This window comes from Trachinotus anak, unplaced genomic scaffold, assembly GCF_046630095.1.
Source record: "Trachinotus anak isolate AG129_WGS33_773 ecotype Australia unplaced genomic scaffold, CSIRO_AGI_Tana_v1 ptg000032l, whole genome shotgun sequence".
In the NCBI taxonomy this organism is placed as follows: domain Eukaryota; kingdom Metazoa; phylum Chordata; class Actinopteri; order Carangiformes; family Carangidae; genus Trachinotus; species Trachinotus anak.
This window is the reverse complement of record NW_027273883.1, coordinates 26,073,910-26,094,515: the sequence shown is the minus strand read 5'-3', so window position 1 is coordinate 26,094,515 and position 20,606 is coordinate 26,073,910. Positions and strand designations below refer to the sequence as shown.

Sequence of the window (20,606 nt, the reverse complement as noted above, 5' to 3'; positions counted from 1 at the left end):
TGTCTCTCCCCAACTTTCCTGTCTCTCTCTTACTGTACCTATAGATAAAGGCCTAAAAAGCTGGAAAAAATAATTTAAAAAAAGTGTTTTGGGGAAACTTCATAAATCACTTTTATTGGCTGCATACAGGCTCGTCTTGACTTGCTTTAACAGCATTTCAGTATTTCAATTTAGCACTTGTTGAAATAGTAAAAACATTAGATGCTGTTAAGTACAATTTGTAAATTTAAAATATATTTGTAATCTAGTTTTAAGCTACTTCTTCTGCCATGATAGAACCATGTGGTCAAAGTTTGGAAATGTGTCACACTGATTGCAGACACTCACCGAGTTTCATGTCAAAGGCTGCAGCGCCACCTACAGGTCAGAGTGGTGCAGAGCTGTAGAGCTGAGGAGCTCTGACTTTGAAGTAAAGATGACACTGAGGCTTGTCTTTATCAGATTTCTTTAATCAACTCACCTTATGATGACAAACAACTGAAATGAAAGAGGGTACACTGACTGAGAGATTCTTCAACTTAAAAGACCAGGACTGGGATCAGCTGCTCAGATCAGCTGAGGAGACCTACAGTGTCTAATTCAATCCACACAACTGTGAAGAGGAGTCAAAGCTCTGGATCTGAACAGTAACAACTACAAACACAGGATTACATCACCCGTCAGACGGTATCTCAGTGTTCTCCTGTTGGAACTTAGCTCAAAACCTTTTTTGGGACCAAAACCTGGAATCATGTACAGAGTTGACACAGTATTCAAAGTGCTATTTGTTCCCAAGCCTGAGATCCTTTTAAAATACAAAGTAGAGGAGAGGAAACAGCCGTGGTCCATGAAGTGGCTTTTACACCCGAAGCCATTCTTATCATTGGCACTTTCACATCTGTGTAAGAAAAAAAGACAATGTCCCTGTCATCTCCAATAAATAAATCTGACCAATAAACACAGTCTGAACTTTATGTACAGCGAGGACACGCTCAGGCCTCTTTCCCTTTCTTTAAATAGAACAAAACATTACTTTATAAAAATATGAATTAAAGGGGAAGGAATGATCGAAGCTTTCCTTCAGAGAGGAGAGCGTCAGGTTTGTAGTAGAGGAAACTATTGCACTTTCATCCCATTCTACAGAGACACTATGGACTTTACAATCAGCAGAGGACAGAGCAGTGGCTCCAAAATACTGTCCCCAAACCTCACACACATTTCAGCTGCTTCCTGCTCGTCCTCCTGAACGCCACTGCTGTCAGAGCTCACACCTCAGAGCTGTACGGGGTCATGTCTAAAGCTCAGGTCTATGACTGAGAAGAAGCTCTGTGATCAGGACCTGCATGAGGGACTTCAGGACCTACATGTGCGCAGGCTGACCTGTTGATAGCTCTTGTTTGCTTGTTTACCTGTAACTGGTCCAAAAGGTCATGCGACTAGGCCCATGTCTTTAGTTTGGACACTGTCCCAGTGAACCTTCTGACCTTTCCACCAGACCTCCACCTTGGGTAGAGGGACCAAGATGATTGAGTCACAGGTGAGACCTGAAGCTGGAGCCGTGAGAGGGTGTGTCAGTGAACGTGAGTTCAGCTGACGTCAGGTCTTTCACCTGCCCAGATGTGTGAGGGTCAGTGCGTACCTGTGACTGCACAGAGCATCACCATCGCCAGCTGCCCCTGTGAGCACATCAGTGAGGAGAACCCTGCTGTGCGAGTCCAGCAGAGACCGAGGAGACACAGGTGAGAGTGAGACCTGGTGTCAACATCACATCTGAACCTGTCTCAGCCAGGTGTGCACAACATCTGTACAGTTTGGCTCCAGTCGACCCAACCAGGTAAGAGGTCACCTGACCCTGACTGTGGCTCTTCTGTCTGAAGCTGGTAAACAGCTGCAGGTCACATCCAGTACATCTTCACAGGGAGTTCTTTAAAAGTGGACGACACCTGTCCATCATCACATGACATCACTGTCAGATCACAGCTGCCTCACTCACCTGACAGGTGTGTGTGAACAACAGGCAGGTGGATTAAATAAATATTAATCAATCCCAGTTGTGAATTTAAAGGCCTCATCATCATCATCATCATCACTGTACAGGTGCAGGTCACATGTGAACACCTGGTGGAAACAACATGGAGGAACTGAAAGGAACTTTTTTCGTTGCTGTCGTTGTTTTACATCATGAAATAAATAATCTCATCATTTTACCTCTGATTCACCACACTCATTATTACAGTGTCCATCTTTACTGCTTCATCTCTGAGGTCATGTGACACAGTGATGTCATTGACATGAGTCTAACAGGTGAAGAAACAGGAGCAGTCAGAGGATCAGTCCACGGTTTATCCACATGAACTTATACACTTTATTTTGAAAGTGAGCGGATGTGATGACCCCTCACTGCTGCACAGCAGGGACAGGAAGTGGGTCTGTAAACTGTGATGGTTCCCTCCTCCTCCTCTTCTTCTTCTTCTCTCTCAGTTCAGTCTGATTGCTCGTGTCTCTGGACCTTCCTCATTATCACCAGCATCTTCATCACCACAGCTACAGACAAAAACTCAGGTTTAACAACCTGTATGATCCTCTCACAGCAGAGAGGGGACCATTGGACTGTAGTGGACTGTCTCTGTCTGTAGAGGATCCCAGCTGGGACAGGGACCTCCATCAGTCCACCATCAGTGTGAATAATAACTCTGTCCTGTGTCCGTCTCCTACAGCTGACAGTCTGGACACCTGTTGTCCTTCAGGTTCACACATCATCACATGGTGCAGAGTCCTGCACCAGGTCCAGGAGCAGAGAGACAGATCTGACCTGACCCCAGATCAGGATCAAGGAGAACGACAGGCTGTACACACACTCTTACACACAGCTAGGAGCAGGCAGCAGGTCTCTGCAACATCACACTCTGGTCTCTCATTGGTCCACGTCAGAGACCTGAACTCAGATCAGTCCTCAGACTCAGAACATGGAAGTTTTCTGTAAACGGGGGACGTTCAGAATTTAAAAGACACATGGTGTTAATGTGCTGAGGAGATGGGGGCGGGAGTGTGTGTGTGTGTGTGTGTGTGTGTGTGTGTGTGTGTCATCAGCCCATTGTCGCATTAAAATCACTCATCATCCTAATGTTGAAACGTTGAATTGAAGTTAATGTTTAAAGAGTTTATAATTAGTTTGGGTCAAAGACTCATCATTTGGATCAGAGGTTTTCTTTGTTGAACTGAAGAATGTAGAAAGGTAGTCAGGTGGTAGGAAGTACAGGTAAATATTTCAAAAATAAAAGCCATTAAATGTGGTTCTGGTTATTTTGCTCTTAATGATTAAATAAACATCTTAAAGCTACTGCAGATAGTGATAATGATCAATACCTTTGGCAGATTGATTCGTAACTATGTGATGTCTGGCTGAGGACTGAAAATAAAAGTTGTAGTGACGGATATAAAAAGTGAACATTAGCTTGATCGTGCAGCAGAATATGAACTTCTTTGGTGACAGGGTGAACACAATCATGTGGTAACAGTGGAGCCCTCTGCTGTAAACAACTGTAAACAACCACACAGTTTATTTCACATTGTGATTAATTAGGCTGTTAATTCACACTGTGCCGGTAAATAATATATCACACTCTTCTGATGAAATATTTTTTACATCTTAAGCAAAGTAAAAAATCTTTATCTGTCTATGCTTCCGTAATGTTACACTTTAGAAATGCCCATTCTATCCTCTTGGCTTTTATTTTGAAATATTTACCTTTACTTCCTTCCACCTGACTACCTTTCTTCATTTTCAATTCAACAGAAAAATGAATTTACAAACACCAGAATTGAAGCGTTTCTCCCACTGTGATGTTCTTGTTTTTTCTTGTTTTTTTTAATTCTGACACAAAAAAGAAAAAAATTGATCTGCTTTTATGATTTTATGAAAAAACTAACTGCCTCACAGGAGAACACTCAGTTTCACATCAGGAGAACGTGAACACATGCTCCATCCTCCAGTTACTAATGAAACTCCTGTTTAATCACATTCAGTTTCAAATTAAAATCACTCTAATTAGTGAGTTATGAGTTTGATAAGTCTGTTAATGAGCAGGATAGTTTTAATTAAAACATGTAAGGTCCATTAACAGGTGATTCGTTTAGTGTAAATCCAGGATTTCTTTACAGAGGTGTTTCTTATATATTTTTCTCAGGTGTCATCACAGACTGGACGGTGTGATGCTTGTTACTTCACACAGTCTAATTATTTCTGTTTAATTGACTTTATTGACGTGTGGAGCTTCTGTCTTTATCGTCATCTCTTTTCAGGTAATTCAGATTTTTCTTTTCTCAGAATTCTTGGTTCAAACATGACACTCTACTGGCTCTCCTATCTGTCCATTCACATGAGCACGTGTGTGTGTTGTTGTCATAGGTGTGTGTGTGTGTTAGTGGTGCGTGTGTGTGTGTCAGTGGTGCGTGGTTTGAACTGTAAACATTGTGTGAAGCTCAGGTCAGGGTCAGGGTCAGGTTCAGTCCTCTGCCCCCCCCCCCCGCAGTGGTCACACAGGTGGGCAGTGTGTGTGGGTGTGGCTTCTAGCTGTCGACCACCTGGTGGGGCAGAGTGACGGAGGAGCCGTTGATGAAGGAGCCTTGTTTGTCTCTGCCCTTCAGGAAGTAGGTGAGCAGCTCCCCCTTCCCCTTCACAAAGATCGGCCCCCGCCTCACAAACCGGAAACCGTACTCCTTCAGGATGTTGTAGCAGTCCTCCACCACCTGGGGGCCACACACGCGCACACACACACACGCACACACGCACACACGCGCACACACACAGTAAATGTTCTCGTTCATATCAAACTAAACATAAAGACCTAGATCTGCGGCTGAATTTTTAATTGTGTGGAAAGCCCCTGACTGATCAGCTGTCCTCTCTTTACTGCTCACTTTATTAGGAAAACCAAACCATCACCAAACCAGTGCACAGACAGAGGCTGGAGATGACTTTGAGTTTGTCTGACTCCTCACATTAACCCTGTTGTTATCACTGCAGCTGTTCAGAGACACTGTCTCTGTAGATTAAGACCGTTAGTTTCACTGGAGTCACAAAACAAATCTTCTCATCTTGTCTCACCACTGCCTGTGGATGATTTACATACATACATACATAGATTTATTTACTTTTGTCATTTAAAGGAGCTGTTTGTAAGTTCAGCTACTGCTACATAGCTAATGTTAGCATTAGCAGCTGTTTACTCACAGGTGTAGAAGAAATGTTCTGAGTTCAGCATCAAACTTCTATGTAGCATTAACAAAATTTATAAATAAATAGCTTCTTATAATGCAAAATGGTATTTTTCTGCCAGTGAACTGACATATATTTCCTGAATTTGTTTCACCCACTTCAGAATTAATGTGTTGAAGCTTCTTTCATCATCATGTGAAAACACACAGACAAAAAGAGTCTGGATTAAACCTGGATTAGACCTGGATCAGACCTGGATTGAACCTGGATTCGACCTGGATTGAACCTGGATTAAACCTGGATTGAACCTGGAAACAGTGTGAGTGATCCAGAGACTCCCACTAAACCCAGTGCTGTACCTGGATGTTTCCCATCACCCCTGTGGACTCCATGCGACTGGCCACGTTCACAGTGTTGCCCCAGATGTCATAGTGGGGTTTGCGGGCACCGATCACTCCTGCTAAGACTCCACCCTTATTCAGACCTGAGGGACAGGGGACACAGGTGACAGGTGAGAACCTAGTTCATCATCAACCCTAAGGAAAGTCTCATATCCTGTTATACCTGGAGCTACAGCTGTAGACCACCAGACAGGGTCTTACAGGACAGGTCTCTGGTTTTCAGCATGCCGACTGTGTGTCACAGACCCCTTAGACTGTGGATGTTTGATCTGAACGTCTGTCAGCAGACTCTTTAAACTTGATGATAACGATGAACACAAACCTGATGTTCAAAAAAACTACACAACATGTACTGAGGTCAAACTGGATTTATAAGTTAAACAATGTTGTGTAACATCTTGTTTATGTATTTTTGTGTATTTTATATATTTATGTCTTTACTGTGTTGGCGGGTTGTCAAAGACAAATTTTTATTTTATGCAAATCTAACGGAAGATGAGATGATGATGGTCTACTGTAAAATCTAGTGGCAGTGACGATGGTTTACAGAACCCTTAATGACCAGTGACCATATCTGGGGAGTGGTTTAGGGTCATGTGAGTAGCCTGTGACTCCTCCCCCTCTCTCTCCTTGAAATGTTCTTTTCAACAGGAGACAAAGGCCTTGTTCAGACCTGGTATTAACCTGATTTAAAATGGGTTTCAGTGACCACCTCTGGTCAGATCTCACTTCCTGCTTCATATGCAAATAAACAGGTATGTAGTGTTATTTTTAGCAGACAGACGGGTCTGTTGTCCATGCGCTTCTGTGTTTGTGTGTGAGTGTGTGTCAGTGAGAGAGAGCAAGTGAGAGAGTGTTACAGAGGGGCTGAGTGGACCATTTCTCTGTTCACAGCTCTACAATGAAGTAGAGTTTTTTATCCATTAGAAACAGTTTATTATGAAATTGTGTTGGGACCAATCAGCCTGTATAAGAGGATGTCAGCAGAGGAGGCAGTCGTTCAGTGTAGCCAGGACCCATTTGTGTTCACACTGCTAAAAGAATGTGGCCTCCGAATGTTGTCTGTGTGATCGTATCTCAAATGCATCCTGAATGTGTCCTGGGTCCGTTCACACCTGAACTTAAAGCTGTAAACTGGTGATTGGATCACTTCACTCATGTTAATACCGGGTCTGAACATGTCCTCTGTCTCTGTGGTCTCTGATATGGATTAGACTCTTCTCTGCCAAAGTCACATCTTCTACTGTCTGATAAAAACCACCTGTTCACACAGCAGCTCAAAAGATCTAACACTAAACTACAATAAACTACAGTAAACTACAGTAAACATCTGGTTACCTGGGTAACCCCAGTTCTCTGGAAATTGAGTGAGGTATCTCACTATGGGATGCGCCCTCTGGTGTGACCAATCACGGAAGCTCCGGTACCACCATGTCAGAGGACAAACCAATCATCTGAGCTGTATGATCCAGCCCTTCCCCCTTTATAACCGCTTGCAGCCTCCCACACTGCATTGCAGCGCATATTTCTTCCACGTGCCCCACATGTGCAAGCAGGGCAGTGCTGTGAGATACCTCACTCAGTTTTCAGAGAACCGGGTTTACCCTAGTAACCAAATGTTCTCTTTCAAACTTCGCTTGGTATCTCACTATGGGAGATATAGCCTACTCCCAGACTGCATGCTCCGAAGCACGCAATACCTCAACCCAAAAGGTCGATACCACAAACCCTCCCCATGGGGTAGCACGCAATTATGATGAACCAATGCTCAGGACTCAGTGCGCCAATGAGGGCGCTGTCACATCCAGGCAGTAAAACCAATTAACAACTAGCAGCAGCACAGGTATCCTTCACAGAAATGCCCCTGAACAGGGCCCATGAAGTGGCCATTCCTCGAGTGGAATGAGACTGAAGAACCTCTGGAGGCTGTATCCCCCTACATTCGTATGCCAAAATGATTGCCTCCACTACCCAGTGTGACAGATGCTGGCAAGATGGAGCCTTTTTTCTGTGAGAAGGTGCCCAAGACACAAAGAGCTGGTTACTCCCCCCAAACCTCTTAGGTCTGTCCAAATAGGCCCATTAGGCCCAAACAGGACAAAGTGTATTAATCCACCTATAGCACTCCTGGGCAAAAGGCAGGGGATGAAAAGCAAGCAGCCCTAAAGTGAGGCAACTATAAGATGACACACTAACCTTGGGTACAAAAGCAGGGTCAGGGCGCAACATCCCTTTCCCGTAATCAGGGGAAAATTGCAGGTGAGATGTGTGCACAGACAAAGCTTGTAATACACAAATTCTTTTGGCTGATGTCAAAGCTAGCAACAGGATGGTCTTGAGAGTAAGCACCTTTAAGTCAGCACAGTCTAATGGCATCCTGAGAGTGCCTCGAAGACAGTGAGAAGATCCCATGTAGCAACTAAAGGTTTACACACAGGCAGCAGACGGCAGGCCCCCCATCATAAATCTCCTTATCTCCTTAGGAATACTGATCAATTGGCACATTACCAAAACCTACATGGCAAGTTGAAATAGCAGACAAATAGACCTTAATAGTGGAGAAGGCCTTACCATCATCCAGTAAATCCTGCAGGAAGCATAACACATCCAATGTCCCTAGCTTCAGACCACTTCTGAAACACACACCACTTGCTGTCATCCAATGAGCATGTGGATGATGCCCTCTGAATAGTCTCAATTACTCTCAGAGGCAGCCCCCACTCATTTAAATTCCTCTTTCCATAGGCCAGGCCCAAAGAGCCAGGCACTTGGGGTGTGGATGAAAAATCTGTCTGTCCGCCTGTGATACCAAGCAGCAGCAGTGTCTGTGGCTGGGTGTGAGGGAGTTGCACTAGGTCCACCATCCATGGTCTGCTGGGCCAATTTGGTGCTATCTGAATCAAAACCAGCTGCTGCTCTCTCACTCTGTTCAGAACCGGAGCTATGAGGCTGAGGAGGGAACGTGTACAGCAGCACATTTGGCCATGGATGAGCCTGCACATCCACACCCAGTGGTGCGTCCTCATTTCTTAACAAAAAAAACCAGAGGATATTGCATGTTTTCACATGATGCAGAAAGATCTATGGACGCACGACCGAATCTCTCCCACACTAGATGAAGCACTTCAGGGTTGAACCTCCACTCGCCATAAATAGGAGACCAAATCCACTCCCGTACAGAAACACACTGCTCTACATTGAGTGCCCCCCTGTCGATTTATGTGTGCCAATGCTGTCGTATTGACTGTTCTGACCAAAATATGACAATTCCTCAGATGTGGCAAAAAATGTGAGAGAGCTAGGAAGACAAATCCAACAAATCCGAGTAATTTATATGAGCAAACTGGAGTCATGGGGTCCAGGTGCCATTCACGACCGTCTCCTCAAACACAGCCCCCCATCCTGTCAACGAGGTATTGGTTGTCATGGTCTTTCTCATTTCCACTGTTCCAAGGGGAACGCTGGCAGTGAACATGTCCAGGTCTCTCCAACGAAGGAAAATAGCAGACATTCTTGGGAAACCCTCACCATCCGCCTGAGATGATTTCGTACGTCCAAAGCAAATCCAGAAACTTTTGTGCACCAGATATATGCTTATGTGAAAACAAGCATCCTTCAGATCTATTGAAGTGAACCAGTCCCCAAGTCGTATCGAGCGGAACAGGATGTTTGTGTGAGCTTTCTGAACTTGTACTTTCGTAGGTGGGAGTTGAGGAAATGGAAATTCAGAATGGGACGTAACGCACTTTCCTTCTATGGGATTAGGAAATATCGGGATTAGAAACCCAGATTCATTTCCTCCTCTGGAACAATTCGGATTGCTCCTCTGCTTAAGAGAGAAGAAATATCGCTCTTCATAGCCCTTTCAGGCTATCCTGTGGCCTCTGTAAACGCCACACCATTGAAATTCAGCGGTTTTATTGCAAACTGAAGCCTGTAACCCCTGGCAACGTTTGTCAACACCCAAGGATGAACTGCACATGCATGCCACTCTTCCGCGTTGGCTGCCAAGGGGTCCAGCGCTCAAAGCTGAAACTTGGAGCAGCTGCCCGTCTTCTGGTGACAGTCTGCCCCGCACTCTTTGGTTTCTCTCTTTTTGATTTGCACACTGTGCCCTCAGCTTTACGCCTGGATGCAACAGTGGTGTTGTGAGCTTTACCTGACACAATCCCTCTTCCCTCTGAACTGACCCTGTAGGGCACTGGGGGGGGGGGGGGGTAAATTAATTCAGGGGCACAGGGGGAACGCTTGTGTCCCCACAACTGTGAATTGGATGAACATGGGCTGTTACACAGCCATGGCTGGGACATGGTTGAAATCCTTCTCCTCTTCTAATCTCAGGAGGGGAAGGAAAACCCTGATCAGTCCCAGAGAGGCTCAGGGCAGAGATCTCCATGAGTGCTGACTGCTGAGCACTCATGGAGTGCTCTCCACCAACCACAGTACCTAAGTCGACCATCGCTTCTTAATCTCCGGTGGGCAGGAGGCATGGTTCGGGTGGAAGCAACCACTCCAGTGCTTATGACCCTGAGTGCCCTGCTGGTGTATGGCCGCAAAACCTGGGAAGGATGGTGGTGGCTGGTGAGGAGTTGCCTTCTGAGGAAGACAGAGGTCGAATGCCTCCCCCTGCTTCTTCCTCAGGTCACTAACTTGCTGCATGGAGGTGGCAGCTTCCCCAAACAACCCCTTAGCCCTTGCTGGGTCATAAGGGGAATCCATGATGACCTGCTTATCCTGGTCCAACAGAATGGAAAGATTAAGCCAAAGCGATCTCTCACCTGCCTCAGCCAGACCCATGACACAGCCACAGCCCTGAACTGCATCTCTAGTAAAACTCAAGGAGCTTGTTAAACAGAAGTGGGAACACCGTATCGGCATCTTCCATGTTAGCATGTCCTAACTGAGGCCGGTTTTTCCTTGGGCTTTGCCGTGGTGCTGGAAAGGCAGGGGTTGGCCCCTGAAGCCGCCAACACATGCAAGCAATGTTCCAGGATCCTGGTTGGTATGGCGCTGCGGTGCTCACATGACTCGGTGTCTGTGAATGACACCTGAGCATGCTTCACACCCATACATGCAGAGGGGATGGGGGTCTCTTAGACAGTGAAATCGCAGGTAGCCAGACAAGGGTGGGAAGCGTCATACCTAGCCTTGCCGCCACCAACAGTCCCTTGCACAGCAGTAGCAATGGAAGAAAACCACAGTAGCTAGCTAGCTACTCAAGCACACTGTGAGGTGCCTGTAATCCAGTGTGAAAAACAGGTGAAGGTCTTTTGTTGACGAAAAAATGTAAAGTAGCCTTAAACTCTACAGTCCCAACCATAGATATCCACGTTCAGAGACTACGTTGACACTGCATCGGTGAACAGTCAAGTGGAAATGCAGAGGAAGGATAGCTGAAGGATAGCTTAAGTGATCTTCACAGGGAGAAAGTGAGAATGCAGTGTGGGGGGCTGCAGGCAGTTATAAAGGGAGATGGGCTGGATCGTAAAGCAGAGATGATTGGTCTGTCCCCTGACAGACGTGGTGGTAGAGGGCACGAGGTTTGAAAGAGAACTACACTACACAGTAAACTACAGTAAACTACAGTTAACTATAGCTGCGGTGTTTCAGTCTAGACAGGACTCACTCAGTGTTGATGAAGCAGCTCTTCATTGTTCGAGTTTGTGTCTGATAAATGAATCAATTGGACTAATTTAATTCATTAATTTAGACACACACACACACACACACACACGTACCGATACGCAGCATGAAGTTGTTGAACGACTGGTAGTTGATGTTCATCAGTGTGACTTTCATGGCCAGAGCGAAGTCTGCCAGGTCTGCCAGGTGCTGCCAGCGCTCCCTGTCTGACTGCTCCTCCTTCTGTCAGACACAGACCAATCAGAGGCCACCATCATCAGTGAGGTCAGAGACCAGGATTTTGTACTGTATCATGACATCACAGTATTGCAGAGTCATGTAGGTTTAATAAAATCCAGAGAGGTCCTGGACCAGCTCACCTTCATGCAGGTGTAGCCGTTGCTGACGTCTGGGGTGACACCTGATGCTGCCATGTAGGTGCTGCCGATGGTTTTGATTTTAGTGATGCAGCGGAACTGAGGCTCATCCAGCAGCTGACATGGACACAGGTCAAAGGTCAAGTATATGAGGTCAAACACTTCAAACACACACACAAGACAGACAGACAGACAGACAGACACACACACACACACACACACATAGCTCTTACACTGTCAAAGTCTGAGATGATCTCGTTGAGGAAGCGCAGACACTCGATGCCTCCGTTGTTGATGCTCTCCTCGGTGTAGAAGTCAGAGAAGTTGGGGATGGAGGCAAACATGACTCCGATTTCGTCGTAGGACTGACTATACAGCTCCTGGAGGGGTCACATCAACAGCAGGGTCAGAGGGGGTCACAGGGGATCAGAAGGGATCAGAGGGGGTCAGAGGGGATCAGAGGGGATCAGAGCGAGTCAGAGAGTCCCTGACCCTGTAAATCTACAGGCTGATCTTAGAAGACACAACTTTAGCTGCAGGTGAACAGGTGAAGAGGACGTCCTGACATTTTCAAACTGGTGACTCAGGTGAACTAACATAATGTTTTGAATCAGCAGTGAGTCACAGATTTCTTCTTCAGATTGATCTGGTTAACAGATGTGATGGTCTCACCTCGTCCCTCTTCTTGGAGCCCAGGAAGTGTCGAGCCACGTGTTCAGGCAGCATGTTGGTGACCAGCGCTTCGTTCCAGCGCCTCATCTCGTAGACCTTCTCCTTCTGCTCATGGACCTCGATCTTCCACAGGAACAGGGTGCGGGCGAGTTTCTCCACCTATGGTGATTGGGGGGGGGGGGGGGGCGACAAATAGTTGATTTGCAGACACAGATACAGGTGTTCCCAACCCCTCCCTCTTCACACCCCCCTGGCTGTCCCTCTGTCAGAATGGCGGACTTGTCTCATTGATGAGGACAGTGGACACAATGTCAGGACAATATGTCTCAAAACTGCTTTTCTACTGAAGTTCAAGGTCAACATGAAATAATGGTTAATGATCAATACAATCAATGAGAGATTGATGGGTGGAGCCAGTCATCAGGAGGATTCAGATCACCCACATAACATCTCTCTCTCTCTGGAGTTTAGATATCACACTAAAATTAATTATATCAATAAAACAGACCTGATGCTAAATGAAGACTGATCATCAGATCATCATCATCATCATCACACCACCTCCTCTTCATATCTAAATCAGAGTCATGTCATTAGTATCAGCTCAGTCTCTTCACTTCCTGTGTGGTTGGCATCTGATCAGAGCTGACCTCAGTGAAGTGTTGGATCATTGCAGCTCAGAGGAATGTCCACACACACACACACACACACACACACACACACACACTTTGTGACAGAAAATGTGTGTGTGTGAGCAGAGCTGGAAGCTGAACAGACGCAGCAGTGAAATGTTTAATGAAGGAGGACGATGTTTTCAGTGATGTGTCACAGACTCATAGATTTGTAACCGCTACAGCTGATGGAACACCACCACCCCCCCCCCCCCGGTTTTATCATGTTCATGTGTCATGTTGTGTGATGATGGCTGTGGGATTCATCTGTTACTTTTACACTGTTGCCATAGCAACCTAAAACACCAGGCTTTGCTCTATCATTGATTTTATTTGTATCTATACATCAGAAACATCACTGGGGAGTTTCAGCTGTTTCCTGAGACAGACCATCATGTGACCCTTCAGACAGACAAAGAAGAAACAGGAAACTGCTGTGATATGATGTCATGTTCAGGCGGCAGGACAAATGTTTCCGAACACCATCACCACCGCTGACCTCATCACAGCAGACATGAACTTACGTGTCGGGAGAAGTAGTAGAAGCTGACCATCATGATGAAGATCATGATGGTCATCGTGAACTTGGAGGGAACCAGGAACGACCTGCAGAGAAAACACGACACAGTCATCAAACACATGAGGACATGAAACTAAGTCTCTCTCTCTTCATCATCACACAGGTGTGAGGACACCGGCTCCCTCCCTCTCACCTGTAGTCCTGGAAACGGGCCATGTCGTAGCGGTCGAAGATGTCCCTCCAGCTGTAGATGTTCACAATACCGGTCGCCACGGTGATAAGCAGCATCAGCGTGAGCTTGACCATGTGACTGACCTGGACCAGCATGGTGGTGGCCATCAGAGCCAACACAGCAATGTAGCTGTAATATTTGGGATTGCCCAGGCAACCGTCAGGGCCAGACTGCATGGAGGAGGAGGAAGAGGAGGGGGCCACAGTGGTGCTGCCTGAGTCTAGGACTCGAGGCAGACAACTCAGCTGGACAGAGGAGGAGACACAAAGTCCTGAGATCAGGATCGTGATGAACATTTGAAACTGGACTCTGGTGAGTTCTGGTCCAGTTTCCTGGATCTAGTTCCAGGTTCCTGGATCTAGGTCCAGGTACCAGACACAATTGAATGAAAACAGCTGACACGAGCTCACCATGTCCATGATGTCGGCCATGGTGAGGATGAAGATGGCTGCCATGGCCCAGGTGTTCCGGGCCCAGCGGGTGTGGTCGATCCAGGTGGAGAACGACACCAGCTTCTTTGGAAAGACCTAACCCACAAACACACTCCAGTCAGTAATAGTCCAGTACAATCCACAAACCAGACCAGTTCAGTCTGAGGCTGAGAGCCAGGTCCATGGATACAGGGACAAGGTTCAAGAGCATTTGATCACATTCAGATGCAGTTACAAATCCACTGATCTGATCCGGATTCTTTAAAACCCCTTATCAGATCTTATTGAGGTTTAGCTCACACCTGTATCTGCACTTCCGAGCTCCTGGTCCTCACACCTGACCCTCACACCTGATTATCATCTGTTCATCAGTGGAGCAGAACCTCACTCAGGTACAGGTGAGTGTGTCACCTACAGGAGCTGACTACATGTCTGCATCATGTGCCTCAGGAGTCTACACTGTCTGAGAGCCCTGGACCTGGGACACCTAAATGGAATGCAGCCGTTACTCATGTTATTAGTCACACCTGCTGTGAGGAAGCTTCTCACTGACATAAAGATGATCACACTCACTCACACACACACACACACACTCCTCTGTTAATGGAAATGTTACTGCAGCCTCATGACTGTGGCATCTGATGTAATATTGATGTTAACAGTGAGTCTGCATCTTCTCAGAGCATGTGACTGTTTGTGTGTGCGTGTGTCTGCTGACTGACTGTGACAGCAGCAGTCGATACTGTCCTGCCTGCTGCACATCAATACATCTGACTTTCCATGACGAGGTGGGATCAACAGAACCGCTCCAAGCCACACACACTCTCACACTCACACACTCTCTCACACTCACACACACACACACACACACACACACACACACACATTTATATTCATGTGTTCTGCACAGTCACAGACGACATCATCTCCTCTTCTTTGGGGTGCAGACAACACATGAAGGATTTTAAAGGAATCAGCTCCAGTCACATGTTGTTCATCAACATATTATTTAACCACAGTTAAATTGTGTTACATTGGAGACACAGTGTGAGCTGTAGGGGTGTGTGTCTGATCTCTGGACACTCCCCCTGCCTCCAGTCTTTATGCTAAGCTAGGCTAACCACATCCTGACTCCTCAAGAAGCTCAGAAACTGTCAGTTTTCTCACACTTACCTGTGTTTAGCTTTAAGAGTCACAGTCTCTCTGATAACAAGTCAACCCCTCCCCCGCTACGAGGTAGCACCAGGAAGTGAAAACATGACACAACTGTCAGATGTATGAAACGTGCTGTGACTCACTCTGGGGAAGATGGCGGCTAGAGAGCAGATGGTTAGGATGAGCAGCAGCACTTCTCCCACTGCAAAGGTGATGTAGTTTGCAATCAGCCTGTTCCACAGCGCATGTGCGCACACACACACACACACACACACACACACACACACACACACACACACACACACACACACACATGCACACAGAGTGAGAGAAGTTCACAGGAGTCCACCTGAACAACTGAACAGGAAACAACATGGCAGTGTGTGGGGCTGTGGTACCGATACTTTCACGTTGACTGTATGAACAGGAGTCCACACAGTACCAGCTCAGGTTTGTCCTCTCTCTCAGACATAAATGAGACACACAGTTAGTAAAGATGAGTGAGGAGGTTGGTTCTAGTCTTGTGGACTAACCAGGGGTCTATGAGGGCCTCCATGACTGCAGTGAAGAGCAGGACCACACAGGAGCAGCAGAAGGCCGCTCCACTCTGTTTCTCCTTCTCCACAGAGTAACGAGTCTCCAGGTCTGGATCCACAAACCTCAGGGACAGTCTGTTGGTGTGTTTCCCCTTCAAACTGAAGACACAAGAAAACCTCAGCTGTTACATCAGACAGAAAACGCTGCTCTACACTTTAGCTGACATTATAACTCACTTTGTATTTTTTTGGATCTGACCAAAATGTGACTTTAGCACCAGCATCAAGACCTGAAGTACTGAGACTGGGGTCGAGGGTCATGGTCCAGGATCAGGAGGCAGAGCAGCACTTGGATCCAGACTGTGTGCAAGACACTAAACAACAAGTTGTTCCTCATCTAGATCTAGATCCGAACTATGGAACTGTTAGTCTCCGTTACACAGACTGGGACAGTTATTTGGTGTTAAAGGAGCCACGCTAAGCAGTTCATTTCAGTTTAATGATGAATCTTCCATGTACACAAACGTTGGTCATGGAGTTCCTCATGGTTCTGTGTTGGGACCGTTTCTATTCACCTTATCTGCTTCCTTTAGACAATATTATCAGGAACATAAACGCCCATTGTTATGCAGATGATACTCAGTTATCTTTATCAATGAGCTCAGATGAAACCAGTCAGTTGACTAAACTTCAAACCTCAAAGACATAAAGACCTGGATCGAAGCAGTTTTCTGTTATTACACCCAAACTGAAGATGTTATACTTTGCTCAGAACACCTCAGAAACACATGACCTGATGATACAGTTACTGCAGATGTCATCACTCTGGTCTCCAGCACTGCTGTAAGGAAACTCTGAGTTACCTTTGATTTGTCCTTTAACCACAGAAAACTAACTAAAAAAGGACTGACTCTTCTCACCTACCTAACAGTGAAAATCAGAAACATCCTGTCTCTTAAGAAAACTAGTTCATGCATCTGTTGCCTCTAGAGTGGACTCCTGTAATTCTGTATTATCAGGATGTCCCAGTAACTCAGTGAAAAGACCTGAACCATCCTTTATGGTAAATGGTAAATGGAATTGCACTTTAATAACTTTTCTAGTCTTACTGACCACTCAGTGCGCTTTACAATACTTACCACATTCACCCATTCACTCAAACATTCATATATTACACCCACACACTGATGGGTCAGCCATCAGGGGCAATGTGGGCTTCAGTATCTTGCGGCTCTACCTCCTGAGCCACAGCCGCCCCTTAGTGCTCTTAGTGATGCTGCTATAAGCCTAGGCTGCTGGGGGAACTCCCATGATGCATTGAGCTCCTCTCTCCAACTCTCCCTCTCCATCGGATTTATGTCTCATTAATACATGTTACTAACTTGACAGACGATCCAGGCTCAGTGTCAGGTCTGATCAACTCTAACATGACATCAGCTGACAGTGAGGAGAGCAGGTTTATGGTTCAGTTGGGGGCGTGCTCACTTACGCCTGAACTGTCTCTCTCTCCAGCAGAGCCTCGTTCAGCAGTTTGTTGAGTTCCTGCTCATTCTCCTGAGCATCAATCACCCTCTCAGCCAGGTCCCGCAGCCGCAGCCGTCTGCGCGGGTTAGGGAAGGACGGGTTCACCACCTGAAGGCCATCAAACACACAAACAGCTGCATTTCTATGTCTGATACCAATGTTATCATCAGCAGCATTCTCAGTCAGCTGGTCTGTAAGTCAACTGTTCTGTCAGTCAGCTGTTCTCTAATCCAGCTGTTCTGTATTCCAGATGTTCTGTCAGCCAGCTGTTCTGTCAGTCAGCTGTTCTCTAATCTAGCTGTTCTGTATTCCAGCTGTTCTGTCAGCCAGCTGTTCTCTCAGCCAGCTGTTCTCTCAGCCAGCTGTTCTGTCAGTCAGCTGTTCTGTCAGTCAGCTGTTCTATCAGTCAGCTGGTCTGTCAGTCAACCATTCTGTCAGCCAGCTGTTCTGTCAGCCAGCTGTTCTGTCAGCCAGCTGTTCAGTCTATCCGAACCTTTCCGCAAGGAAACCTGCTGCTTGATGTTCTTGGTGCTCTGAGGTGGAGACCAGGTGTTCAGTGCTACTGTTGAGCCTCAATAATAACAGACAGGTCAGCTGTCAGTAGCTGTCGGAGCTACTGAACCAAACAAACTCATGAATCAGTTCACCAAAGTTGAACAATGTGAAGATCTACATTTAATCTGGGAGAACTTCACTCCCGTAAACACTGAAGTGACTGGGTTCTGAGACTCATAGTGTTAACATGTGTTCTGATGGTCCAATCAGAGGGCCTCAGTGAGGTCCTCAGTGGTTACCCTGGTGTCCAGCTCCTCCGGCTCCTCTGGGGTGGTGCAGGCTGTGTTGGCGCTGCCGTTACACTCTGTGGTGTTAATCAGCAAAGGGGAGTTTCCATTGGAGGAGGTCACTGACAGCTTCTGATGAGGAACAAGAAAACAGGAAGTGATCGCTGTGACAAACTGACACAAATGAGACAAATGTCTGAGTATCTAGATATCTGCAGTGTAGGTGTGTGGCAGGTGTGACTCACTACACCGTTGATGCCATTCTTTCCCACAGGTGCTTTAGGAACAACCACCAGGTAGGTGTCGATGCCCCTCTCCCTCAGGTAGTCGCAGCGGTCACCTCCATTCCCAGGCTCCACGTCAAACTCTCCGTGAAGGCACTCCATGGTGCTTTGAGAGATGTGGACACGACTGGTCCAAACACAAAGGGGTCACGTCAGACACGTTTGATCTATCTATACATTGATCTATCAGCAGGTCATTGATCTATCAGTAGGTTATTGGTCCGTGATCAGTTCTCCTAACATAACCACATGAACTTGTGGTTTCATGTTGTTGAATCCACCTGAAGCCAAATAAATGTTTATTATTTCACACTCATCAGTGTTTTCAGTTTCCTCGTGATCCGTGATCCTTGCAGTGAGGACCTGTCACCAGCTCCTCTCAGCTGCTCTGGTCCTTCAGCCTCTGTTAGCTCATTGTTTTGGTCTCTGCTCATCCCTGTCTCCAGCTGTGAACAGCCTCTGTCCTCTACCTGTTAGAGATTCACTGTATGGTCCCTACCACGGCTCCAGGTGAGTGCTCATGTTGTGTGTCTGCTGGGTGTGGACACAGGAAACAGTTTGTTGAGATGAAGCAGCTGATTTTACTGTTTCTGTCACTAAATTTTCAGTTCACTGTGATGTGAACTCTGAACCATCAGACCTGACTCCTACAGACGCTTCATGAGAACGAGCAGCTAACTGATGACATCATCAACCTGGGAGTGATGGCTAAGGCCTGGTGGATTAGACCTGTAATGTCAGATCAATAAAGTCATCCAGGTATTTCTCTAAGGTTTTACTAAAGTGGTCAACCACAACCTGGTCCATAGGCTGACTGGTGAACTGGTAGAACCAGGTTCAGTTCAAATAACAGAGCAGGTACATGTTATATATTCAGGTGATGAAACAGTAAAACCACAGAGCAGCACACACAGTTCTCAGCTGCTCTGTACCAACATTGGACTGGACTGGACTTTAGGGGGTTCAGGTCTGGTCTTACCCTGGGATCCCTCCAGCCTCCATCTTGTTGGCTACAGTGACATCAGTGGACCAGACGTCATACTGCCAGCGTTTCTGACCCAGCACTCCTCCCAGCACGGTGCCGCTGTGCACCCCGACCCGCATATCCACGTCGGTCTGGGTTTTCTCTCGGACGTACCTGTGCAGGTTCACAGAGACACACATTCATAATCAGCAGCAGGAGACACAGGTAGGTACTGGTTCAGTCTGCTCCTGACACAACAGGCGTCTCATACACAGACACACTGAGCATGCAATCAAACTGTTTAATCACAACTGATGTGACCTCTCACTGTCAACCAGAGGTCACTTCACTTCATGTCACAGCTGATCAATGACAGTCCATCAGACCATTGATTCCTAGCTCTCTGTGGACCAGATCCTGGTCCCCGTACTCACGAGATGGCCTCCACCATGGCCAGGCCCATCATGATGGAGCAGGCAGCGTGGTCCTCCCTGTAGTCCGGCAGACCGCAGATGCAGTAGTAGCAGTCTCCCAGGATCTTGATCCTCAGCTGGTGATATTTCTGATGGGGAGACAAGGTTCAGTTAGAGACATGAGAGACCAGGCTGGGACCTGAACACTAAACTGGGACCAGAACATCAAACTGGGGCCTGAGGGGGGTGGCATTGGTGAGGGTGTGATGGTGGGATGGTGGGGGCTGCTGCTACAGGTACTTATGATCAGGAGTCCAATAACAGATTCTCAGATGAACACTGAAATGAATGAAAGGCTGTTTTCATGCAGGGTGATGGTTTCAGGCCTTGTGCTAAGCTAGGCTACTCTTGCTACAAGCTATACTGTGCCACCTATGGTCTGTGGTGATCTCAGACTTGTCCTCTGACTCAGCAGGAAACACTGATGTAGCTACAGCCTCATCCACACAGATGTTACAGATGTTACACTGAAGAGGAGAGCTCTGATGTGGGATCAGGACTCTGGGTCAGCAGATGGAGGTGGTATGGAGGCACAGTCTAATGTCACTGTTCCAAACATTCTACATTTCATTGATGTATTTATCTATTCTGCCACTGTCACTGGTGGGAATAAGAACAAACCCACAACAGATCATTTCTTTATGTAACTGTGACTGCAGTGATTCAGATGAAGGAGTCTCCACACTGTAACTGTAACCTGATGACACATCATGGAGATTCATGTCTGTCTGTAACTGGACCGTGTCAGTCCTGAGGTGGTGGTCA

The 20,606-nt window shown here is 46.7% G+C and overlaps 1 protein-coding gene across 3 annotated transcripts in view; it reads right to left on the bottom strand.

Moving 5' to 3' along the window:
* Window positions 1-428: 428 nt before the first annotated feature.
* adcy3a (adenylate cyclase 3a) overlaps window positions 429-20,606 on the bottom strand; it is a 29,291-nt gene continuing 9,113 nt past the window's right edge. Inside the window, exons 6-22 of one of the 3 annotated variants that reach the window (XM_071468488.1) lie at window positions 19,803-19,930; window positions 19,384-19,542; window positions 18,366-18,531; window positions 18,133-18,252; window positions 17,304-17,446; window positions 15,812-15,973; window positions 15,422-15,509; window positions 14,103-14,219; window positions 13,654-13,937; window positions 13,465-13,546; window positions 12,270-12,428; window positions 11,831-11,977; window positions 11,601-11,714; window positions 11,337-11,463; window positions 5,557-5,681; window positions 4,564-4,728; window positions 429-877 (exon numbers count right to left, since the gene is read on the bottom strand). In XM_071468488.1, the coding sequence (XP_071324589.1) occupies window positions 872-877; window positions 4,564-4,728; window positions 5,557-5,681; window positions 11,337-11,463; window positions 11,601-11,714; window positions 11,831-11,977; window positions 12,270-12,428; window positions 13,465-13,546; window positions 13,654-13,937; window positions 14,103-14,219; window positions 15,422-15,509; window positions 15,812-15,973; window positions 17,304-17,446; window positions 18,133-18,252; window positions 18,366-18,531; window positions 19,384-19,542; window positions 19,803-19,930 (2,292 nt within the window). In that variant the 3' untranslated portion in view covers window positions 429-871. Of the gene's footprint in view, window positions 4,729-5,556; window positions 5,682-11,336; window positions 11,464-11,600; window positions 11,715-11,830; window positions 11,978-12,269; window positions 12,429-13,464; window positions 13,547-13,653; window positions 13,938-14,102; window positions 14,220-15,421; window positions 15,510-15,811; window positions 15,974-17,303; window positions 17,447-18,132; window positions 18,253-18,365; window positions 18,532-19,383; window positions 19,543-19,802; window positions 19,931-20,606 lie in introns of all 3 variants that reach the window. The other 2 variants (XM_071468485.1, XM_071468487.1) reach the window with 2 other exon arrangements.